At 39.6% G+C, this 26,762-nt stretch overlaps 1 protein-coding gene across 4 annotated transcripts in view; it reads left to right on the forward strand.

Annotated features, from left to right (window-relative positions):
• UBAC2 (UBA domain containing 2) overlaps window positions 1-26,762 on the forward strand; it is an 89,885-nt gene that overhangs the window by 38,841 nt on the left and 24,282 nt on the right. For all 4 annotated transcript variants that reach the window (XM_072994654.2, XM_078391407.1, XM_072994657.2 and 1 more), the window contains exons 5-6: window positions 6,073-6,196; window positions 8,350-8,397. In XM_072994654.2, coding sequence (XP_072850755.2) covers window positions 6,073-6,196; window positions 8,350-8,397 — 172 coding nt within the window. The remainder of the gene's footprint in view (window positions 1-6,072; window positions 6,197-8,349; window positions 8,398-26,762) is intronic.

Here is a 26,762-nt window from a genome sequence, read left to right on the forward strand (position 1 = left end):
TGGGTGCCGTCCAGATGCTTGAGCGTTGCCTGGTTGCAGTACTTGAATGTACCAAGGCTAATAGGCTCAAATTTTGCTCCTGTGCAAAGGGGCTCTAATAGGTTAAGAGGGATGGTACCTAGGCTGGATGGTACTTCCCTCCATTTTAGGGACCAAGTGCATAACTGGGGCATTCTTCTGGACCCAGATCTTTCTTGGGAGTCCCAGATTGCAGTCATGTCCAGATCAGCCTTCAAGCAGCTTTGGCTAATCACCCATCTTTGTCCCTACCTAGACAAGGACTCCCTCAGGACTTTGGTGCAGGCCCTGGTCATCTCCCTGATTGACTACTGCAATGCCCTCTATGTGTGGCTCCCCTTGAACCTGATCCGGAGACTTCAGCAGGTCCAGGATGCACCAGCCAGACTGGTGGTGGGTGCCACCTCATTTGACCACATCATTCCAATTCTGGCCCAACTCCACTGATTGCCCATGGCGTCCCGATCAGGTTCAAGGTTCTGACATCTAAATACAAAGCCCTCCATGGTCTAGGCCCTTGTTACCTTTTGGAGCGCCTTTCCTTAATGTCTTCTGCCTGACCCATTGCCAGAACAAGAAGAGTCAATGGGGACAGAAGAGAGAGGGCTTTCTCTGTGGCAGCTCCCAGGTTATGGAATGTTCTCCCTCGGGAGATCAGGCTGCCCCCCCTTCTGTCTTTCCACCGACAGCTGACCCACTGTGGCTGGCACTATGTACTGGTACATTTGCACCACCAAGATGATAGCAAGACTGCTGAGTCATCTTTAACTCCCACATTTCTTGGTCCCATTGTCACATTATATTTATTGATGTTGTCCATGTTTGGGTTAGGGTGTCATGAACTCACAAAATAATGGCATTTGGAAGCATCTCTAATACCATCTAGTCTATCCTGTTGTTCAATGCAGGAATCCAAGTCAAATCATATCTAACAGACAGCTTTTTAATATTCTCTTGAATGCCTCCAGTTTAGGAGCACTTGCCATCTTCCAAGGTAATTGGTTCTATTGTCTAATACTGTAGTTATGAAGCTTTTCCTGATATTCAGCTGAAATCCTGCAATTTGAGCCCATTATTACGTGTCCTGAACTCTGAGATGATTGAGAACATATTCAACACCTCCTTTTATGACAACCTTTTAAGTACTATAAGTAAAGAGTGCTGTCATATCTCACCTAAGTCTTCTTTTCTCAAGGCTAAACATGCCCAGTTCTTTCACTCTCATAGGGCTTGGTTTCCAGTCCCCTGATCATCTTTGTTCCTATCCTTTGAACTTGTTCCAGTTTATCGGCATCCTTCTTAAAGTGCAGTGTCCAGAACTAGACATAATAGATGAGGCCTAACCAGTGACAGATAGAGGGGAACTAGTACTTCATGTGATTTGGAGACTATGCTAGTACTTCATGTGATTTGGAGACTATGCTTTTGTTAATGCAGCTTAAAATAGCATTTGTCTTTTTTGCAGCTGCATTGCACTGTTGGCTCATATTCAGCTCATGATATGCAGCAATTCCAAGATCCTTCTTATGTGTAGTATTACTGAGCCAAATATCCCCCATCTTGTAAGTGTGCATGTGGTTTCTTTGTCCTAAATGGAGAACTTTGAATTTACCCTGTTAAACCTCATTCTGTGATTTTCTTCTCCATGCTTCAGCCTAAAGATATTTTGTTATTTTTGTTTCTGTATTCCATAGTATTAGCTATTCTACCCACTTTTGTGTCATCTCCAAGTCATTACTGTAACAAAAATGTTGAATAGAACTGGACTCAGGACCGAGCCTTGTGGTTCCCCACTTGTTACCTCCTCCCATCTCTAATAATCACTCTCTGAGTGCAATTCTGTAACCTATTGTGTATCCACCTCAGAGCTGTTCTTTGCAGACCACACCTGGTTACTTTGCTAGTCAGAATGTCATGGAGCACTTTGTCAAAAGCTTTGTCGAAGTCAAGCTACAGTGGTACCTCGACTTACGAACTTAATCCATATTGGAACAGTGTTTGCAAGTCAAAAAGTTTGTAGGTCGAGGCACCATTTCCCAACGGAATGCATTGAAAACCGATTGATGCGTTCCGAGGGAAGAAAAAAATTCCAAAAAATATTTAAAAATAAAAATAAAACACTGCAAGTCCCACACTGGGACTGAAAAAAAAAGAAAAAAAGAAAAGAAAACCCACCAAAACCACACAAATCCAAAAATAAACATTGGAGCAAGTCCAACGCTGGGACTGCAAAACAAAACAAAACAAAAACAAAACAAAAAACAAAAAAACCCCAAAACAAAGCAACACAGCACAAAAACATAGCCACCCCCAGCCCAAACCCACCCTGCAAAAGCCACTCAGAACAGTTTTTAAAAAGAAAAAAGCCTCCTGGGGGTCCCCTGCCGCTGCGATCGCCACTGCCATGATGGCCGCCGCCATGAGGCTTGAGCCTGGCCGGGTTGCTCTGGCCGCTCGCCCCCGGCCGCGGCGGAGGCAATGGTCACCCAGCACCGGGAGCCTTGAGCTGGCCTGGTTTCGGCTCAAGCCTCCCAGCGCTGGGTGACCGCTGCCTCCTATCGCAGTGGCGGGTGACCCCCGGGAGGTCTCCCAGGGTTTCCCGGCTGCCATTGGAGACCTCCTGGGGGTCTGATTGTGGCAGTGGGGGGCAATTTTAAATTTCCTGCCCTTTTCCGCCGCTGTGATCGGACCCCCAGAAGGTCTCCAAGGACTTCCCCACCGCCATCGGAGACCTCCTGGGGGTCCCCCGCCACTGCAATCGGTGCCTTCAGGCTTTCCGGGGGATAGACTGGGCCTACCGGGGGACCCCCAGGAGGTCTCCGATGGCGGCAGGGAAGCCACCGTGATCAGACCCAGCAGGAGGCCTCTGGAGACCTCCTAGGGATCCGATCACAGAGGTGGGGGACCCCCAGGAGGTCTCTGATGGCGGCAGGGAAGCTCCCAGGGCTGGAGATGACTTTCTGGGCCCCACATAGAGCTGTATTGTATACTTTAAGCTGTTACTTTTTTCATACTCTTAGAGACCTTTTTAATGTCAACCTGTATCTCTGGACCAATGCGATATTCCTTTTTCACAAAACTGATTATCAATAAGATTTATGTCAGGGGTTCTTGCTGCGTGCTGTACTAAAGGCAGTTTTGAGGAGAAAGCTGCTGCTAGGGATGGGACTTTGGAATTTTTGGATTACAACTCCCACAGTTCCCCCAGAGAGAATCCCTCAGGGAGCTGCAGCCAAAAAATAAAATAAAAAATCCACAGTGCATATTTGATTAACTACAGTATATAGACATCCCTGTTGCCATGATTTGCCATTCTAGAAGAAGGAACTCTTCTGCGGGCTTGAGAGTGACAATACTCCATAGAAGCTGCAAGAGTTAATGGGACAGATTGTTTCACTTCCTATTACACACTCTGTAGAGGGTGCCTCTCATAGAATTACCCATCCGAAGAAGTTTGGCAGCTTCTGTGGAGCCTTGCACCAGAAGTGCGGTTTCCTTCTTCCTAGAAGAAAAATAATGGCAATAAAAGCCCACATGTAAGTAATGAAAGCTGCTTTGTGCCCTTTACTTTTTTGGCCGCAGCTCCCAGAATTCTGCTCAGGGAAATTCTGGGCAAATTCCGGGAGCTGCAGTCCAAAAAAAAATCTGAGAGTCCCATCTCTAGCTGCTACTGTTTGAAAGTGGGACAGAAGGCACAGCAGGGAGCCTGTTTTCCTTACATCTTGTGTTCCTTTTCACAAACCTGGAGTCATGCTTCTTCTCTGTCATCTCTTTGTTGTCACTGTTCCCTTTGTCATGTCTCTTTTCTTTTGAGGCGGAGTGTACTCTGGTGAAACAGCTTGTGTAGAAATATTCCTACTACAGTAATGTAGATTCCTTTTATTGGTATGGACCTCCTTCAGTCTGTAGGGGAGGGAGAGTGAGTGAAGCTTTTTTTTTTCCTAAACTGGCCTTGATTTGCTTTTGAAGAAATCTTAGTGTTCCTCCTATCAGTATCAATGTTATCACTTGTCAACGAACCTAGTCTATTTTATAAGCAGTGACTGTCAGTAAAATGAAGAGTGGACATTTATGGTTCACATTCCTAGGCCACACGAGCAAAGGAAATTACATAAAGATAACCCTGGTTCAAAAAGGATTTCCCACAAGACCAATATGGTAGTGAGAACATTCCCTCAAGATCTGTTTTGCCAGAGTACAGTCAGCCACAAAAGAGAATGGCAGTGACACAGCACAGCAAAGAAGGTAGTGGAAGATTTCTTGTTTGTGAAAAAAATGCACAAGAGAGGAAGAAAACTGCTTCCCTGATCATGCCTCTCACCTGCTTTCCAACAGCAGGAAAGGTATTTTCACTGCACAGTCTGTCTTCTCTATCTGGGTCAATTGACTGGTATTATAGTACAGATACAAGTTTTAACATCATCATCATCATCATAAAGTAGAGATTACTTTTAAATTACAGTGGACCCTCGACCTATGGATTTAATCCATATTGGAACGGTGGCCGCAGGTCGAAAAGTCCATACATCTAGAGTCCATTTCCCATAGGAATACATTGAAAACCATGTAATCCGTAAGTCGCCCAAGAAGCCTCCCCAAAATAAAGACACCTTACCTGTCCAAAGACTTCCGGGGTGCCCCACCACCACCATCGCTGCTACCCAAGGCCTCCAAGGGCTTTGCCGCTGCTGCCGGAGGCCTCTCGGAGGTCCCCCGCCGCTGCCGATCGTGCTTCGGAGGCACTATTGACGGTAGGAGGGACCTCCGAGAGGCCTTTCATGGCTACAGAGAAGGCCTGTGGAGGTCCCCCTCGACGCCGATGGAGAAGCTCTGGCGAGGGGGACCTCCGAATGCCTTCCAGGGCTTCCCAGCGTCCATGTCGAGGACATGTAATGGCAGTGTCTGTAATGGCAGCCAACTACTTCGGGGTTTGTGGAAACTTAAGTACAACTTAAATGATTTTAAAAGCAACTTTTGAAGTTCTGTAAGACAAAATATCAAGCTGTTGGCTCGTGGCAGTCAGTTTGTCCAGCAAGCACTTGTTGAATTATGCTGCGTATATAAACTAAATCATAATGTATTTTGTTTTTTGTTAGCTTGAAAAATTGCTGCTGTAGCCAGTTTTAGTCTTTTAAATAGGATTGTGGTTGAATAAAATGGTTGCTCTCCTGTGTCCCATTACCTGGGAGTAAGTGTCATTCAACTGAGGGCTTGTAAGTAAACACATATTAGATCAACTTTACTTTGGCATAATTGTATGGGGTATCCATTAGAAAGCCTGGAATGACATTTTATACATTTTTGTTTCAATGGAAATAATTACTGTCATGGCTGGTTGACCAAGGGATTTTTAAGGGAGCATTTTATTCTGTGTTTTACATGTGTTTTTATTATTGTTCTTACTATGAGATTTTAATGTAGTAATTGTTTAATTTTTAAAATATTGTAATAATTTATTAATTGGCTTTTAACTTTGTTTCTTTTAAATACTCTAAGCCACCTTAGATCCTTCAGGAGAAAGATGGCATATAAATTGATTGATTCATTGATTGATTGATTGAAAGGCTTATCATTCTTAAAATATGTACTGTTTTGAACATCTGTGTTTGTTGTTGTTTCTTAAATGAATCAGAGTTGTTCAATCTCTCCCCATCTTCTTACTAGAGCTTCCAGAGTCTCTTAATCAGCATTGATTGCTACAAGGAGATTCTGGGACATGAAATTTAAGAGTAACATTCTAAAGATTTGCATGTTCTCCAGCTCTTATTCAGGAATGGTAGCAGCTTTGCTTTAATGCTCAGTCACTTGGTGTTGTAGGTAAGAAGCAGGCAGAAGTCCTCTTCACTCCGAGGTACTAGTGTGCATGAAATGCTATCTTTAAAAAGAGAAGCTTCTGTTCATTCTTAAAATTTTGATGTTAATAATATAGACACAGTATTCAAGATTTCAGAAAAGCATTGAGAAGTATTTGAATTATTCAGAATTAGTCAAGGAAGGGAGACTGTAAGAATCCTGTTGACATCCCATTCTTGTATTGTACTTTTGTCTCAACAGCTTGGGCCCTGTATTTTCTCTTTTTGTACCATTTTATTGCTCCATTCCAAGAGTGCAAGTGACACAAATTCTAGGCCAGTTTTCCATCACAAACAAGACACTGGTCTATATATTGGGTTTGCAGGTACAGTATGTATTGATTTGTTTGCTTTTTATTTAAATGAGCAGTGCATTACCTTCCATCTGAGCACACTGTTTTCTTGAACATCTCAGTGTTATGTCCTTCGTTTCTATATATTTAGTCCTAAAACATAATGTAGATGTTTAATGTGGAAACTTTTCAGTAAGTGTTGCAATATGAATTTCTTACAGGGACTAATTTGGCAAATTTATACTTTATGTGCAGGTATATGTGCTCATTGTCAGCGGTGGAAAACAAAACTTACTAAGTGCTCATGGATTGTCCCCTTTCAATCACAGACTAGAAGGAAACTTTGTTTTGTTTTGTTTCGCCTTCATTATTTTATTCAAAAACATTTTTTTTATTTTGATGGGATGGTTGTCAGTGACTTGTTTCTACCAAGTACTCAAGGGTATCTTATGGGAAACTTTAAAAGCTTGTTCCTATTAAATACTCAGGTATCTTATGTGGGAAACTTAGAGATGGAATCCTTTTAAAAATAATATTTTTATTAAATTTATTTTTGTTTACATACAAGAAAAAACAAGAACACAAAGAAAACAAAGCAATAGTGCACCCCTCGCTTTCAGGACCATCTGTTAATGCTCTCTCTCTATATGCATAATACATTCAACATTCAATTCATCTTTTAAACAAACCCTCATCCCTTCCAGAAATAAATATATTCTTGCCCTGACTTTTTGCTCTTTATTCAATATGGCATTTATAAAGTCATCCCATAGAGATAGAAGTCTTGAGTTGCCAGGGGTGACGAGACCTCCTATAAGTAATAGGATTCTAACTCTGTCTTTTGAATGATAACTTGGTACACTTCAGATTTTAGTTAAGGATACTAACTAGAAGTACTGGGTCCATCTTTTAAGACTTGATCACTGTGTTATCACCCAAAACCCCTGGCTCTGTCAGACCTGTTATGTTTTCTTTGTGTCCTCAAGACAATAAAGTATGCTGTTTGGTTAATTGGTTTCATCTTACAATAAAAGTGATAACTGCTCACATTCAGGCTAGATCAGTATCTTAGCTTCAGTTTCTCTTGGTTTACTTTCCCTTCTTATCACAAGTAAGTACGAATGCCGTTAGAACGTTCATCACAGAGGTCTATGTCTATGATCAACAAAGATCATCATGCTAGATTATGTGACTTTGACATTCTTCTTGCACTAAAAAAAAACAACAGTCCAGCATGTGATATACATTCAATTTGTTTTCCAGTTTGCAACAATACTTGAACAGTTTAAAATGTTGCTGACGTTGAAAATGCTGCACATAAAGGTCTAACACAATAAAATAGTTGCATTTATTGTACCATTTTTATATTGTTCTTCCTTTTGCATGTTTTTAAGCCTAAAAGAGCAAACTGCCAAAGGAGATTATCCATTTTTTGCTTATCTGGCCAATATTCATTTGAGGTTGAGTTTTGGTGGGGGAAATACGTTGGTGTAAAAATCTTATCCAAGCCTGCTTGTCTTGAAAATATCAACTTTTTCCCTATTTAATACTATTCTCTTTCCCCTGATTTCTCTGCAGCTTCTATTTTTCTTCTTTTCTCTCTGTTAATCATATTTTGTCTCCAGTTTTTAAATAATAGAGAAATTGACAATGTCCTTTTAAACAGGTTGTATTAAATTAGTTTCTAAGTAGACTGTAATTATCAATTACTGTATTTCTTGTCACCTGCTTTATTTGGAAGATTGCCCTTGGTGTTCTTTTTCATGGACAGGTAACTAATGAAAAAAGTTATTTGTTGATTCTTGCTTGTAGGAAAAGTCTGCTTTCATTCATAAGTTTTGGAGAAAAAAGACTGTGTTGGATCGAATCTCTTCTAAAAATTGTTCCTGTTTTTTAAATCATACTCATCCCACTTTGTTTCCATATCCAGTTAAACTTAACCTCACCCTCATCACTGCAGTACCGTATGATGAAAACATTTTTGTTTAATTGGTTAGTCTTTTTCTTAGTTCTCAAGAGTTCTAGATTTGTTGTTTGTTCTGTGGCCCTCTGTTTGAATTAATTTCTGTACTCATATAGTTATGTTCTTGATGCTATATAAATTTATTTCTTGTATAAGATAGCAATAGTCCATTATAGGACTGCAATTAAAGTTACATTTTAAATTGCACATTTTTGTCTTGTAGCTTTTAACTTCTGGGTCATACATCTGGATTGTAGCTTTAAGTGGGGTGGTAAGTATAATTACATTATTAATGCTGATTCTTGTTAAATTTCAAGGCCCCTATATGCCTTTCTTTCTTTCTTTTTTAAAAACGTTGCTCATATAGATTTTTTGTTTTAATAGTTACAGCTTTTGTCAATTAGAGTCCACATGTGTCCACTTGAATCTGATAACCACAAAGCAATTAGTATTCACACTTCTATACATGAGCCTTTTCTGAGAACACTCCACTCTTTCTATTTCCCACCCTTCACAAAGTGACTGTGACATTGCATCTCTAACTAACTTAAATGTAGCATGCAAACAGATTATTCTGATTTGAATAAACGTTAGGTGAATTAACTGAGTTTGTTCTCTTATAGTAAATACGCTTTGTTTTTTCATTTCTCAAGGACACATGTTTCTTGAAGTTTTGGTTTGGATTAATTAGACGGGGGGGGGGAAGCACTTTTACAAAAATGCTCGCAACAACTCCCTGATATGTAATTTACTATTCAGAAAGTATTATCACTAATACTGATTCCAATAGCAGGTTATCATTTTTGTCCTTCCCAAGATAAGTTGATGAATGAGTAGTGGTTGTATTGAAACTACTTGGCTAAAATTTGCTGTACAGTATTCTCCATTTCACTCCAGCGCTGCAGAGCCCTTCTGAATACTAGGCCTCTGGTAGTGATATTTGGGTGTAACACAAACCATTGCTAGTTAACTTAAAACTGAATTATTTGTACTTCTAAACCTAGCCAGATTCACTGATCTTGGCTGATCTGGGTCTGGTCAACCAGGATCTGAAATTGTTTGACATTGATTTGTGGATTTCAAACTTGCACTAATGACAGTGTGTAGTTGTGTATGAATCTGGTCTAATCTTAAGTTTGTTGTGTCGCTTCACTTTCATTGACTGGCTATGTGAGTGAATGAAGAATAACTCAGAAATTAATATGGTTACATGGTTAATAGGCTGGCGCTGGTGCTTAGATTTGGTTACTGCAACTCACATTAAAATACAGTGGTGCCTCGCGTAGCGATTGCCTCGTTTAACAATGTATTCGCTTAGCGATGAGGTTTTTGGAGCGATCTTGCGCTCCATTTAGCGATGTTTCCTATGGGAAAATTTCACATAGCGATGTTCGGGACCTTGCTTCACTTAGCGATGACAGGTTAGGTCCCCCTGTTTCGCTTAGTGATGTCCGTTTTCGCTATTTTAAGTATGTCTTAAAATGTTCAAAAACTGTTTAAAATGCTTGGAATCGTTAGTGCACCTTGTAAAACCTTTGCAAACTTAATTTGGCTTTGTTCTGAACGTTAATTTTTGGTGAATTCCCCCCCCCCATTGGAATGCATTGAACTGTAGGTTTGACAGCTGTCAAACCTACAGCTCAGTGCATTCCAGTGGGGGAAAAATTTCACCAAAAATTAACGAAGACTCATTTTAAACAGTTTTTGAACATTTTAAGACACTTTAAAAATAGCGAAAACAGACCTGTCAAAACCATTGAAATGCATTGAAACCTATTCAATGCATTCCAATGGAGGAACCGCATTTCGCTTAGCAATGTTTCCTATGGCAATTTTCGCTTAAGGACGGTAATCCATTCCCATTGGAACGGATTATCCGGTTTTCAATGCTTTCCTATGGGAAATGGTGTTTTGCTTAGCGATGTTTTCCCATAGCAATGTTTTTCTGGGAACCAATTAACATCGTTAAGTGAGGCACCACTGTATTTAAGGTGCCACACTATTTTTGTTTCATTTCTGGTGTGATATGCTTGCACGGACTAACATGGCTATTACTTCAGAAATTATAAGTATACAGTGGACCCTTGACTTACAGATGGCTTGACTTACAGACTTTTTGAGTTACAGACTTCTCTGGCCGCAAAATTTAGGTTTGACTTGCAGACTGAGATTTGACTTACAGACCAGAAAAAAACCAAAATGGAACAAAAACGGCCTGTTACGGGATTAATCGGTTTTCAATGCACTGTAGGTCAGTGGAGACTTGACTTACAGACTTTTTGACTTGAGAACCGCCTTCCAATACAGATTAAGTTCTCAAGTCAAGACCCCACTGTACTTGTTTCATTCCCTGTAAGCTGGGGCTGATCCTGTGAATGAACCTAGAAAGAACAATTTCACTTTCATAGAAGTGTTACGAATAGAGGAGTCCATTAAAACAGCAGGCTCTTGTTTGTATTGATGCCTAACACCTCGAGCCACGAAAGCTTCTGATCAGTGGAGTCAAACGCAGTTTTCAGACTTTCAAACATAGTATATAGTTGTCCTTTCCTATACAGTATTGTGTATATATTTAGACCATTCAACGCAAAGCAGTTTTGGAAAGTGGAATATCCACTTCTAAATCCTGCTTCTGTAAAAATGTCATTACCAAGTGCCCAGTTCTCAGGTTTAACCAGTAAAAATAGAATATATATGTGAGCTGTAGTAGTGATTAGACTGCTTATTCTATAATTTGATGGAGAAGAGCTGTGGCTTTTTTGTATAATGGAATGATTATATTGGTTCCAACCAGGTTCAATGATTCCAATAAATTGTTGTAGTCAAAAAGTACCAAGTACAGGAGCCCATCAGTTCAGGTTTTCCTTAAAATATTTCTGACAAATACTTCTTCATGGAGTCTTACCTTTGAGTACCATTGTTATTAAAGCAGCTGCTTTAATAACAATTTCAGCTTCAACAGCCGGCAGCTACATATCTGAGATGTGTTATCTCAAGACAAAACTCTTTGTGAGGGACTGGGTGTTTTATAGATGATGCAAAAATAGTATAACCACTCAAATCTGTAGGACATTTGGAGCTATAATAATTACCTCAATAGGTATGCCAAAGCATACAATTTGCCAAAATTTTGGCTGGTGTTTCATTCTCATTGCCTGACATGAGTCCGTCCAAAGTTTATTTTGAAAATTAGCTTTTTTTTTCCTCTTCTGGAGTAGTATTCCTTTTTAGTTTAAAAAGCAAAGTGTGCTGCTTATATATAGCCCCATGACACTTAAAGCACTCTCTGGATGGTTTACTATTTTGTTATACAAGCTACATATTGCTTCTTCACCCTCACTCCCACCACACCCTGCAAGCTGGGTACTCAGTTTATCTACCTTAGAAGGATGGAATGTTGAGTCAACCTTGAGTCTGTGTCACTTCTATTACTACTAGTGTAAAAATCATGGACTGTACACAACTTCTCCACAGAAAACATGTCCATTCCACTTATGTTACCATCCTGCACACTGTAATCAAGAACAAATATAGATACAATACTCATCACCTGGGAAGTAGTGCTGCATCTCAGAATTTTATTATCTGTCTCCAGAAGGTGCAAAATTCCCTATTGTGAATGCAAAATAAATGTGAATCAGCATTTATGACAGCAAAGCTATGTGCCTGATTTTGAGATTAAGTTGCTCTGAATCCATTAGGGCTTACTTTTGAGTAAACATACATATAACTTCATAGCAAAAATCTGGGAAGACACTGTGATTCTAAAATACAGCTATTTAGATTGGTGGGAATATTTTCTACACCCATTCATATTTTTCCAGGTCATAAGGCAGAAGTCTTAACATTTTTCTGCCAGTGAATAATTGATCATATGATTTGTATTCTATCATACTCTAAAGGGAAAAATAGGCATTTCCAGTTTATTTTGTACAACAATTAATATAGTCAGTTGCTTCCTTTTAAAAAATGATTACACTAACAGAGGTAAGAAACTATAATTCTGGGAACGTGGTCTTTGTAATTAGCTTTGAAGACATCTGGCTTGTTGTGCAAACCAGGAGGTAGCTCCATTGAAAGCAATAGGGCTTACACTTCCACAAAAGGTACGGTACTTGACATCTCCATGTACAAACTCTGAAAAAGTGCAGTCACTTATGCAAGCAGTGAAGGACAACAGGATCACAGTCTAGTACAGTGGTGCCTCGCTTAGCGATTGCTTCATTTAACGATGTATTTGCTTTGTGATGGGTTTCTTTGAGGAATTTTCAGCATCGTTTAACGATGTTCTCTATGGGGGAATTTCACTTAACAATGTCCGTGTTTGCTCATTTTTAAGTGTCTTACAATGTTTGGAACATGTTTTAAATGCTTGGAATAGTTAGTCCACCTTGTGAAACCTATGCACACTTATTTTGGCTTTCTTCTGAGTCTTCGTTAATTTTTGGTGATTTTTTGTTTTTTCCCTCATTGAAATCCATTGGACGGACCCAGATTCACACAATCTCTGCGAACATCAAACTTAGACATAAAACAAACAAGTATACAACAAGTATAAAACAAACAAGTATACAAGCGATTCAAAACCCTCCGTACCAATACCAGAGTCAAGTAGGGGGACATTTCTGAAACTTGAGAATCGCCAGAAAGAACCCAGCTGCATTGAACAATATATTGCTACAGTGGTGCCCTGCTTAACGATTACCCTGCTCCATGATGAATCCGCTTAATGATGGACTGTGAGGTATTTCGCCCATTGGAACGCATTGAACGGTTTTCAGTGCATTTCAATGGGCTTTTTACTTTCGCTTGACGATGATTTTGTTCTACAGCGATTTTGCTGGAACGGATTATCATCATCAAGCGAGGCACCACTGTATCCCTGTCTAAGAGGAGATACTCAAGTCTAGTTTTCTCTGATTGGCCAGGGTTGTTTTCAATCAATGGGATAATACAGTCAACCCTCGACTTACTAGCGGCCCTAGTTACAAACATTTCGACTCACAAACTGCTGTGATAGAAAAATATTGACTCGACTTGCAAACGTAGATTCAAGTTGCGAGATAAGGTAGACATTTAGCCACGTGTATATAGAGAGGATGCTAATCCAGGCCTCTACTTTTAGGCATCCTGTCTCCAGTCTTATTCTGGTATTTGAGACACATCTGAGGACCTGCAAAATGGTTCTTAAAAATTTGGATTGTACCCTTTCCTGAGGTGCAAAAATGTCCACTGACTGGCCCTAAGAATGAGCTGTATAATAGTTGGGACAATGTCTTGGCCTTATAAAGTTTTAGTGCTGATGGAGCAAACGCATCCCCTTGAGAGTAGTGAAATTTTACTATGCTGTTTGCTGATCTTTCTCCTTGGTCTGCAGTGTATTCACTGTGTTGAAGTCTAGAATCCAAAGCTTGTAGAACTACCCCAAGATGTTTTAAAAAATGTACTTGCTCAATACAGTTTCCATTTATTGACTATACTGTCTTCTTTGGTCTATGCCCAAAGGCAACTACAGTATCTTGGTTTTCTGGAAATTAATTGTCAGGGATTCATCTTCACCAGGGCTTGAAAATTTTTGGAATGTCTCACCAGTGAAAAATTTAACCAGTCAGCATGACTGGACTGTAGCCTTGCAATTTATGTTTAAACTTAAATTTAAATTTAAACTAGGAACCTTCTACAAACCCAAAATAAATATACCCTCAGACTTGGGTTGCTTTATTGCCTGTGTGCCTGTGGGGTCATGAAGCTTGTATTTTGAATGCCTTTCTTTTGAATGTCTCCAGCAAAAATAAAACTGAAAACAAAAGCACCTGACCTATAAGGAGCCATGTCATTCGGTTGAAATTGGGAGCAGGGGACTACTCTACATTCTCCTGCAGAGCAATATATCTATGTGACGCTCGAACTCTTTTCTTGCGAGAAGAGGGCTGTCTTTCCTTTTGCAATGGGGAGGGGGAGGACTGCATGATCAGAGAGAGAGAGAGAGAGAGAGAGAGAGAGAGAGATGGACTGAGGGTAAGGAGGCAAGGAGTGAGAGAGGAAGCTGTGGGCTTGTCAAGCAGCGTTTTTTCACTTGTCAGAGACGAGTGGATGAGTGGATTTTTCAAGCCCTGATCTTCACAATAAGAGGAGAGCTTTCTCAAAGCCCTCCTCAGCCCAACAGGTGATCTAGAAAGCACTACTGTGTCATCCGCATATATTAATACTGGTACTGTTCTACTGGGGGGTTGAATATCAGGAGTATTTAAGCAGTTGGGTAGATCATTTATGTATATAAAATATAATGCAGGTGCTAAAAGACATCCTTGCCTGACAGCTATGTAGGTTTGAATAGGTTCAGTTAAATGACCTTGTCTGCTACATCTAACTCTCAAATACGTTTGTTCATAGAGGGGTCTTCTATCAATAATCAAGCTATTAAGTTTTCCCAAAGTCATGATCTAGATACTGAATCAAAAGCTGATTTAAAGTCCACGAAGGCCGCATAAAGTGAGGTTATTCCTTTGGCTTATTTCCTTTCTCAATAAGATGCTGGATGATTAGGCACTGATATATCATAGACTTCCCTGACCTGAAGCCTGCCTGCTCTAGCACAGTATGTCACTGTGTTCAATCACAACAATTGTGATCATGTAAATAGATGCTTAGGTATAGTTTGTATTGAAATACATGGATATTCCTGCTTACATATTTGGACAAAATAATAGAAAATAGCCATTGCAATACACATGGCATGCGACTTCGCAGTCCACTTTTGAGGCTAAAGATTTTTTTAAATGAAAACATGGGGGAGGGGGAATTCCATGCATACAACGGTGGTGGTTTTGCTGGAACTCCCAAACTGCTTATTCAGAATTAAGAGTATCAAACATAGTAGAAAGGTTTTATACAGAGAACCAAAGTGGAGGAAATTCTCACAACCATTTAGACTAGCTATGCACTCTCATTCTGACTATACCCTTTATTCCTGTTTTTTAACTTGCAACTCCCTGTCTGTATGTGTTTTAAAAATTCCCTCAGTTATCATCACTAAATGCAGTATTTAGAAAGTGACTATAGGCATCCGTCAGTCTCAAGAGACTATGGTAACATGCTCTGAATCGAGGAGTGTCCTCTCCAGAGCATGAAGCCCAGGTAAGGTAATATGGAGGATAGGCTGTTACCCAAGCAGCAGATCCCCCCTCTCCACATTGCTGAAATGATCCAATGGAAAGGCAAGACCCAATACAACTGGTTCCAGCAATGTCTCAGGAGTTGGCAGAACGACACATGCTGCCTTCGGGACTCCAGCTCCGGATTTTGCCTGGAGGTTAACTCCTGAAGCCTTTTCCATGAGTGGATATAGCCACAAGGCAGTGGAGGTTTGAAATCGGAGTTTTCCTTCTCTTAGATGGGCTGCCTTCCACGGCTGACGAGCCCCACCTACCCGGCTTAGAAAGTAGCAACTTCCCATAATGATGAATACTTTGTGGAGCATGGGATTTTATAATGCAAGAATTGAGACTGGATGCAGTATTTTAGTAGCAGCCCTGCTGGTCCCACACTGTCAAAGCCATGTGGATGGCTGATGGGTGCCCGGGAAGGGAGGGACTTAGAGGAAAACCATATACAAAGAGTGCTGTGTGTACATGGACAATCATGTGGGGAACGCTCTCTCCCTATCTGCCATCCCCTTTCTGTGAGTATGTGTGCATTCATGCACCTATTTATCTACTCGCATTTTTACATGCTTTCGAACTGCTGGGTTGGCAGGAGCTGGGACAAGCGACGGGAGCTCACTCCATTGTGTGGATTCGATCTTACGACTGCTGGTCTTCTGACCTTGCAGCACAGAGGCTTCTGCAGTTTAACCCGTACAATGGAATTAATGGAGGAGTGGACTCACTAAATCCCCATTGATTCCATGATCCTACTCTAGTGTAATATACTACACTAAGCAGCAGACTTTTTGTGATTGTGTACAAAAGATTTTGTTCCCATGAAGAATAAACTTGTTTTTTATCCTTCTGATTCCAAAAATTAAGAATCAGGTCTGCTCTGTACACTACTACTACTAATTTTTTTTAAATCAAGTTTTAATCATAACAGCAACAAAAACAGGATGGTGTTATTGTTTTTTAAATGATTTAAAACATTTCTTTGCTCTGGCGTCATTCAGTGAAACCTGGAAACAAGACTAGATTTGTTCCCCTCTTTACTTCCCCTTACAAGTTGTATAGAAAGTTATTTATAATAAAATACGTAATTTGTGCGCATCAGTAATTGCAAACAGCTCTCCAAAAATAGGATCTTCATACGTCTGTCAGCATACATGTGGTCTTATATTAGTTCTTTAGGGGGTGGGATGGGGAAAGGTGACAATAGTTTTATGCCTGGAGCTGAACTTCTATCAGCTTTATAGTTTGCATAATCTTCCCATGTTGAAAATGGTCAGAACTTTTACCTTCCAAGGTAGTCGGTGAAAACTATTTAGTTTCAGGCCTGGTTATGGGACAGGCTTTGGTCTCCTTGGTAGATGACCTACGACAGAACTGAATAGAGGATCTGTGTCCCTCTTGGTTTTGTTGGACCTCTCGGCAGTTTTCGATACTATCAACCACATTATCTTCTCTGGATTGGGACTGTGGACAGTTTTATGGTGGTTCCAGTTCTTCCTGGAGGAGAGAAATCACAAGGTGGTGCTGGGGGATTTATGTTCGACACCCTGGCCACTCCACCTGTGGAGTCCCTAAGAGTTCTATTTTGTCTCCTATGTTATTAAACATCTGCATGAAACCACTGGGAGAGATCATCCTGAGTTTTGGGGTTTGGTGTCACCAGTATGTGGAGAACACCCAACTCTACCTCTCCTTGCCACCTAAATCTGAGGAAGCTACTTCAGCTCTAGCAGGCAAAGATCTTTCTCTTCAGGCAAGCCTTCTCTCAGTAACCAGCTACCTGTGTGTGATTTTTAGATAAATTGTTATGCATTACTGCTTTGACTGGATTTTAGTACTATTTGTGTTTTCCATTTTTGTTTTATCCATTTCTCAGAGTGACATTTTTTTAAAAAGTATACTTACTGATCTTTTGTCTTAATATCTGCCTCGTACAGATGTTAACCACCATTATATAACCATTGTTTTCAACTTTAAATATTGTCTCTCATTGTTGTAAGCCATCTTGAGACCTTTTCAAGAAGGAAGGCAGGATAAAAATATTTTAAATAAATAATTAATAAATAATATTGATGGCTTGTGCTTGCCCTCAATTACTTTTATTGGATACATTTATTGGAGGGACCCACTTTTAGAATCAACTGGTTGACCTGCAGATGCAATTAATGTATGGCCCATCAGTTCCTTTTCACCTTGCCAGCCTCCCCAGAACTCCTATGCACAAAGGAGTTCTGAGCACAATTTGTCTTGAGCACCTTTTCTTAAAGAACAAAACCAAACCAGAAACCCACCAATTAAGGATTCTGATGGTTCAATGCCAAGAATTCTACTGTAGTGCTCAAGCTATAGATATTTTTTGTTCCTTCACCTTCCAGTGATTACCCAGCAGATAGAATGGGCCAGGAGAATCTGATAGGGGTAAAGAATAAACAGGATTCTAATTTGTATGGCCTATATTGTTACTCCTGAGCAAAATAACCAGCACAGTGACTTTCTCTCAACCTACAGTTTTAGAAAGTGAAGTGAAAGCTGCTCTAAAAGTAATTGTCAGAAGTAGATCAGCAGTAGATGGGATATATATGTAGAGTTCTTTTAAGCCAAAGAGACTGACTTTATCAAATGGAGACAAGAATATGCCAACAAATATTGAAGCAAAACAAAGGCCCTGGGCTAGAAGCGTTCTCCAAGATGGGAGATACCAAAGGCTGCAGTAGCTCTAGGACTATTCCATGAATTTCCCATGAAGGAGGTTATGCTCAAGGTTTTACAACAAAGACTTACCATACCGTATATGAATGAAGAAATGCTGGGTGTTCAAGCTGGATTCAGAAAAATGTCATATGGTAATATGTTGGCTACTGGTATGTACTGAAGAATTTCAGAAGAAAATGAGTTTGTGATTTATATACTGTATTACAGTATTTTAGAGAAACATCAGATCCTTTAAATCTTTTTGAACCTTATAAGCTATTCAGTATATTTTTAAAAGCTGTATCTTTTTCTTTTAAAAAAATAAATACTTTCTGATGGTGGCTTTCCCAATATTGAGGCTTCGGTGAATTTCAGTTCTGTCTTTGACCTCGTTAACAAACTCCCCTCATTTCAAGTGACAAACATGACAAATATCATAAATGTAGTTCAACAATTAAGAGAAATTATTTTCTAACCTAGTAGGCTAGGAAGGAGCCCAGCACATGCAGGGAGCTGTATCACAGGCACCATTGAATTTATCTCGATTAGGGGTTCAAATAATATAGGTATGGACCTCCGAAATGTAATTTGATTTTTCAGACTTATCTGAAAAAAAGCTTTGGTTTTGTGTGTTGGATCACAAATAAAATTTTGCTATAAATATGCTTATATTTAGGGGTCATATTTTACCACTTAGTTCATATTAGGCCAACATCACTTTGTTTTTCTTGTGATAGTTGGTTAATGGCTGATATTTTTGGAAAAATCAGCCGGAAAATTAAGGCTTTCATTTCTGTTTTTGAAACAAAGAAATGCTTACACTGATTATTTGAACAGATGAAGGGGAAACAGTCTTCCTTGACATCCTTTGACAGATGTAGCTTCCTTTGTGTAGGAGACAAAAGCATGCAAATTAAATTGCAGCATTTATTTGGCATGATTTTAAACTGTTCTCTGAAAAGCCGTACGTAATAAGGGTCTTGGTGCAGATACCTTCATGTTGTCTGATGAAAAGTGGAATATTTAAAAGTAGAATGAAAATGTTCACACATGCTATGGAATAGTAAACCTCCACCCCTTTATTATGCTGTGCGTTTGTGCTGAAGTTTCGCTAAATTTGTTGTATTTTCTTTTTTCACTAGAAGGTGATTATAGGTGTTGGTTTTTGAATGAAGTGCCCATTTACAGTGCGGTCTTGACTTAAGAACGACTCGAGTTAAGAACATTTTGACTTAAGAACTGCTCTCATAGGAAAATATTGACTTAAGTACTTAGATTTGAGTTACAAACTGAAAAAAACCCACGTGGGAGGCAGGGAAAATGCAAAATGTGAACTTTCAGTTAACTGTTGGCCAGTGAAAAGGGTGCCTGTCTGCTTCCTCACTCCTCCCAGTGTTTAGAGAGTGGATTGGGAGACAGTCTTCAGACTGCCTGGTCCTGGACTGCCTGGACTGTATTTTCCCTGCCTTCCCTGAACCTTTCTTGACCTAAGAAAAAAAAGAAACAAAATATCCCCCTCTAGTGGTCGAAGGCGGTATAGCAGCTTCCCATTAGTTTCTATGGACGGAAAAGAGCAGATACGGATGAAATGGTTCTCAATGCATTCCTATGGGAAATGCAGATTTGACCTGAGAACTTTTTGACTTGAGAACCGCCTTCCAATACAGATTAAGTTCTCAAGTCAAGACCCCACTAAAGTTACCGACTCTATCTTGAATGCAGTTTTGCCATGTAGATTTAGCAAATGTAAATAGACTCTAACACCATGGTTCGTTGCATCATCCAGTGTGACTCTATCATACCCAAATGAAATGTGAGAGCAAAATTTAAAAATAAATGCTTAAGATTCTTGTAAGACTTACAAGTATTCTAATGTGAAGTAAAAATGTAACCTATCTGTATTTATACTAAGACTCAGCTACATTGTTTTCAAGATTCCCTATTTAATTAGTTATAATAATAAATAATAATAACAACCCTAGAACTGCAGAGCTGGAAGGGACCATATGGGTAATCAAGTCCAGTCCTGTCAAGGAGACACATTGGGGATTTGCATTCCCAACCTCTGACTTCATAGCCAGAAACCTAAACCACTGAACTATCCAGCAGTTGGACGTATACTTGAACGCATAGGTGTCTGGGCTGTTGTTGTTACCAAACCACAAAACAAGATACACCTACCGTTAAAAATGAGTAAGATGATGACTGCTTTGTTTGTGTCCCATTCATTTGAACAGTTAGAATATGTGGTTTAATAAATGGTGGAATCTGACAGAATGATAAACTGATTTCGGTAGTGTGTTATATAGTTTGTGGTCAACTAGTAGTTCATCAGCATTTGAATTTTTTTGGAACATATGAGACATGCTTTGGTTTGATTTTGTGTCCTATTTGCATGTGTAAAAGCAAGAATTAATAATGAATAATTCTTAAATAATATTTAACTTCTAAAAATTATTCAACAACTTGTAAGATTAATTCTTTGACTTTATATGTATTCTATAATGTTTAGGTTTAGGCTGGCAAATTTTTAGCCTTTGCTTAAACTTATTCCTAGAATGAGTAAATGCCACTTCAAGATATTGACAAATCAATAACTTCTTGGCAGAGGGCAGGAGAAGTGGATTTTTTAAAAAAATGTATATAAACTATAGCCGATGTGCTGCTTAAGTTATAAAAAAACCACTTTTCTTTGCCTTCTCTTAAAGGACTCGTTGAGAAACTGCCAACAGCTGAAGCCACTACCGTGGATTCCACTGTTGGTAGTTTCTTCACTAGCCGTCTAAGGCGAGCAAAGAAAATATACTTTTATTTTTTTAAAATCACTGATGTAGCACATCAGCAATCATCTACATACATTCAATAATATGTTTTCACTTATTTTGCCCTCTGCCAAGCAGGGGAAGTGATTCACCTGCCAATATCTTGAAGTGGCTTGCTTATTAAGCCACTTTATGATACTGGCAAATTGAAAGAGGAAGGCTTGCTTTGGATTGGTTCCAGCAGTCACACGCATTGGAACTGATTCAAATCAGAGAGATCACACCCATACCAGAAATGTAGAAGCTCCTTTACAAGGGCCAAAAACATTGCAGGTAGGAGCACTCTAGGTGCAGGCTGGTGTGCTTTACTAAAGATATTGTGTGATCACTGTCCTTAAGAGCACTCCCACCCATCCCTGCACCACTCAAAACTGTGGCTAAACAGCTTATGTGTGACTTGACCTGGATATAGTTACCCTGAAGGGAGGGGAGCAGCAAGAAGAAAGTAGGGTTGTTGCATTATATATGATAGTTGCATTATTCCCAGCACTGTAGCTGTTTTTTTTTTTTTTTTTTTTTTTTTTTTTTTTTGCTGGAAAGCTGCTGACATATCTAATTTCACTCCCTCTGTGTTTTTGAAACTTCTTTTTGGTATGAAGTCATGAAATCTGCAGGTGAAATCTAGTTGTTTTTCCTTTTGGTGGTAATTACTGAATTAACCCCCTTCATGGATTGCTGCTTTGTTGTGGCGAAGGGGCTTGAGTAATTTAGAAAAACTATGGGCTTTGCCGTGCAGGGATGCCCAAGACGGACAGGTCATAGTGGAGAGTTCTGACTAAACGTGATCCACCTGGAGCAAGAACTGGCAAGCCACTCCAGTATCTTTGCCAAGAAAACCTCATGAACAGAAACAAAAGGCTAAAAGATATGACGCTGGAAGATGAGCCCCTCAGGTCAGAAGGCGTCCGACATGCTACTGAGGAAGATCAGAGGTCAAGTACAACTAGCTCCAGAGCTAATGAAGTGGTTGGGCCCAAGCCAAAAGGATGCTCAGCTGTGGACGGGCCTGGAAGTGAAAGGAAAATCCAATGCTGCAGAGAAAAATACTCACAGGAACCTGGAATGTAAGATCTGTGAACCTTGGTAAGCTGGATGTGGTCAGACAGGAGATGGCAAGAATAAACATTGACATCCTGGGCGTCAGTGAACTAAAATGAACGGGAATGGCCGAAGTCAATTCAAACAATTATCATATCTACTATTGTGGGCAAGAATCCCGTAGAAGAAATGGAATAGTCCTCATAGTCAACAAAAGAGTGGGAAAAGCTGTACTGGGATACAATCTCAAAACAACAAGGCCAGTGGAGGTGATGGCATTCCAGTTGAACTATTTAAAATCTTAAAAGATGACGCTGCTAAGGTGCTACACTCAATATGCCAGCAAGGCTGGAAAACTCAACAGTGGTCAGAGGATTGGAAAAGATCAGTCTATATCCCAATCCCAAAGAAGGGCAGTGCCAAAGAATGCTCCAACTACCGTACAATTGCACTCATTTCACACGCTAGCAAGGTTATGCTCAAAATCATCCAAGGTAAGCTTCAGCAGTATGTGGAACAAGAACTCCCAGAAGTACAAGCTGGATTTCGAAGGGGCAGAGGAACTAGAGACCAAATTGCTAACATGCGCTGGATTATGGAGAAAGCCAGAGGGTTCTAGAAAAACATCTACTTCTGCTTCATTGACTACGCAAAAGCCTTTGACTGTGTGGACCATAGCAAACATAGCAAACTAAAGAAATGGGAGTGCCTGACCATCTTATCTGTCTCCTGAGAAATCTATATGTGGAACAGGAAGCAACAGTTAGAAATGGATATGGAATAACTGATTGGTTCAACACTGGGAAAGGAGTACGACAAGGCTGTATATTGTCTCCCTGCTTATTTAACTTATATGCAGAATACATCGTCCGAAAGGCAGGACTGGATGAATCCCAAGCCAGAATTAAGATTGCTGGAAGAAATACCAACAACCTCAGATATTCAGATGATATCACTCTGATGGCAGAAAGTAAAGAGGAATAAAAGAACCTTGTAATGAGGGTGAAAGTGGGGAGTGCGAAAATGGTCTGAAGCTCAACATCAAAAAAAAACTAAGATCATGGCCACTAGTCCCATCACCTCCTGGCAAATAGAAGGGAAACATATGGAAGTGGTGACAGATTTTACTTTCTTGGGCTCCATGATCACTGCAGATGGTGACAGCAGCCCCGAAATTAAAAGACGCCTGCTTCTTGGGAGGAAAGCAATGACAAACCTAGACAGCATCTTAAAAAGCAGAGACATCACCTTGCCGACAAAGGTCTGCATAGTCAAAACTATGCTTTTTCCTGTAGTGTTGTATGGAAGTGAGAGCTGGACCATAAAGAATGCTGACCGCCGAAGAATTGATGCTTTTGAGTTGTGGTGCTGGAGGAAACTCTTGGGAGTCCCTTGGACTTCAAGGAGATCAATCATATCCATTCTGAAGGAAATCAACCCTGAGTGCTCACTGGAAGGACAGATCCTGAAGCTGAGGCTCCAATACTTTGGCCATCTCATGAGAAAAGAAGATTACCTGGAAAAGAAAGTGTGAAGGCAGGAGGAGAAGGAGACAACAGAGGACAAGATGGTTGGACAGTGTCATCGAAGCTACCAACATGAATTTGACCCAACTTCGGGAGGCAGTGGAAGACAGGAGGGCCTGGCGTGCTCTGGTCCATGGGGTCACAAAGTGACAGACATGACTTAACGACTAAACAACAACAACTGAATTAACAATGCGTTGGATTGGATCCAAGGTTCCCATTGTCTGATGGCTCTGCACTGAGGTGGGGGAAGAAATTAGCTTCATATATAAAATATAAAAATATATTTTTAAAAAACTTCTTGCACCTAACCATAGAATTTAGAAGACAGTAGTGGGGAGAGCGGTTATATTTTCTGGCACTCCTTTTAAAAACCCTTATTTTTAGAGCTTTTCACTCTGCCAGAGCAAAATGTTTCAAGACAGTAAACAGTAAACAAAATGATTTCCCCTCTGTGGAATTTGGGAATGAAGTGCCATGTGCAGCTTCTGTCTTAGTAGAAACATGATGCATTGTGTAATCTCCTTTATGCTGTTTTCCTATATGACTGTATTATGTCCCTTTACTGCCTCCCATCATTTATGTTTCCATTTCCCCAGTAGTTGTTGTGTCTGTTTCTCTCTCTCTCTCTCTCTCTCTCTCTCTCTCTCTCTCTCTCTCTCTCTCTCTCTCTCTCTCTCTCTCTCTCTCTCTCTGTGTGTGTGTGTGTGTGTGTGTGTGTGTGTGTGTGAAACTTCTAAAAATAAGAAACTTCTCTATTAAAACATTTTTAAAAAGAAAGTCATGCGATGTTTCAGATTGTGCTTTGTTCTATGGAAAGATCACTGTGTAATTTTTTTTTTCTTAAAAAAAGAATTTTGTCAAGCATTGAAATCTAGACCTACTAGAGAAAGCCCATATATATATTGGCCAATACATTTCCTAAGGTTGGTAGTGTGGTTACTTGAAAGTTATTAGACTCATTGTGGAATTTTTCAAATAAAGTTAGGAGTTTTTGTTCTAGTGTGCCTTGAATTGAACTACATTTCCCATTTTAATTTGTCTTTATTGAGTTTGCTGAGATCTTTTGAAGCCTTTCATGATCCCTTTTTGTTTTTTGGAATTTGAACACTTTGATGTCATCTGCAAGTTTGACTACTCCTCTGTTCAACTCCACATCTTATATTAAGAAGTTAAAAAGCACTGCTCCCAATGTAGATGCTTTGGGAGTACCCTTTTGTTACAATCCTCCAATGTAAAATCTGTCTATGTATTGCTACAATGCTACCAATTTCCTTTTCCTGTGACTTTTAAATTTACTCAGAAGCTTAACTATTTCGATCTCATCCCAGTGGTGGTGCTGAATTTTACAGTTGGGAGCACTGCAAGAATTTGTATGCCAGCATTTTGTTACCCACAAATTATCCTTGCTTTTTATTGTTCTTTCTTCACATATGGTTTTGTTTTGTTTTTGAAATTAGGAGTAATGTGTGATAAATAACGACTGAGAATCTTGATGTTGCTTGAGAACATTTTGATTAACAGATCAAAAGAAGCATTGTCACAAAGACACCGCCTCCCATTTTATTTAAAAAGCATGATCATGTACACAGAGAATTGTATAAGAAACTTACCAAGTGAAGTTTATTCCACAGAATATACAGTGGCTCAAATCCAGTTGGTACAGCTCCAGCATGTAAACTGTGATGCTGTCACTACCTGGTGATGTTAATCTTTAATTTAATTTAATTTAAAACTTCCTATCCCACCCTTAGAGATCTAGTTTGCCTTGCAGAAGCCTTTGGGAGCCTTGCATTATTATCAGAAAATTATCCTTTGGCTTCCTGATGTTTTGCTAACAGCAAAGAGAGGACGGTTTGATGAGATGATGTGACGGATTTGTTTCACATGCATGACAACTGTTGTGGCAGCAATAAGTTACTTCTCCTTTTCATGTTCTGTACAATGTGAATAATTCCAGCTGATTTGTACATCTTTTGTTTAGCAAAAAGTATATTAAATGGATATCATTGTCTTCTTAGGCCAGCGTAGAGTATCTGTTTGATTTTTGGAAGTGAAAGCAAAGGTTGAGTTGGGATGGGTGAGTGGCAGACTCTAGAAAGCAATACTTTTTTTTCCCAAAGGGCAAGGCATTTGACCTCAATGTAATCAGACAAACAAGAAAAAGATTATTTTAGTATGCCAGTTTTCATGCATGAGGCTAACTCGTGTCTGTCTGCTCTTAGAAGGTTATTGATTTCACAATGCTGTGTTAGTAAATCCTGAAGAAGACACATTAATCAGTCTCAATAAATGTTCCACTTAGTGACTTTTGGTGATTTGTAGTTTTATTTTTAAATCCATAAAGTTTATGGGAGCAACAGCTTCAGAGTAACTAACTTTTTTGCAACAGTAAGCTGGAACAGATTTCCTTTTTTCTCTCTGACTACCCACAGAAGTAATTTAACTACTTTTCACAAGGATGAGAATGGAGTGGCTGCCCATTGCTTATTCCTGAGAGAAGGGGATTGTTAGTAGTGATAGTAGAAAGGAAGGAAAATCACACCATGATTCTCCTTTTGTGCTGTTGTCCCACTTGCCTTTTTTGTATTAAGTATTTTGCAACAAGTTAGGACCAGACAAGATAACAGGCTGTTATTACCTTTTGTCAAATTGCCTTTCTCTTATGGCAATCCTATGAATGAGTGGTCTTCAAAATGTCCTGTCCTCAGCAGCCTTGCTCAGCTCTTGTAAACTCAAGTCTGTGGCTTCCTTTAATGAGTGAATCCATCTCATATGTGGTATTCTTTTTTTCCTGTTGCTATGAAAAGTTGAAGGCAGCAGGAAAAAAAGGAAGACCAAATATAAGATGGATTCACTCAATAAAGGAAGCCACAGACTCTTCTTTAGTTTTGTGCATAATGATTCAAAGACAGTACTCTTAACCCAGTTTGTTTAGAAAACTGCGGGACTGTAAAAATATCTCTAACAGTCGTAATTTGCAGAAAACAATTTTTCATAAAATGCAAAATAACTTTAATTTGCATGTTTTTACCTTCCAGCTGATAACTTGTGAAGTTCTCAACATCAAAGAACTTACTAATTTAAGTAGAACACTAGTGTTTATATATGCATGTTTCAATGAAAATATTTTATCAATAGTTTTCTGCTCAGGTAGTAGAAGTAACTGCACTGATAGCAGGCTGTAGTGGCATATGTAATTCTTAAATTGCCGTTTTAGATTTCTGCAAAGATAGCTGACGAGTTGAATTTGGGTAACACTGGTCTGCTGATACTATATTGTCTTGTTCCCAAGCTAATGTTGGGTGAAAATGGGTCATACCTCTTGCCATGCTACATTATACATCAAAGGAAAGTAAAAACGTTCTTAAACACAGCCTATGCTCCCCCGCAATTTGT

This window comes from Pogona vitticeps, chromosome 3 (genome assembly GCF_051106095.1).
Source record: "Pogona vitticeps strain Pit_001003342236 chromosome 3, PviZW2.1, whole genome shotgun sequence".
Taxonomy (NCBI): domain Eukaryota; kingdom Metazoa; phylum Chordata; class Lepidosauria; order Squamata; family Agamidae; genus Pogona; species Pogona vitticeps.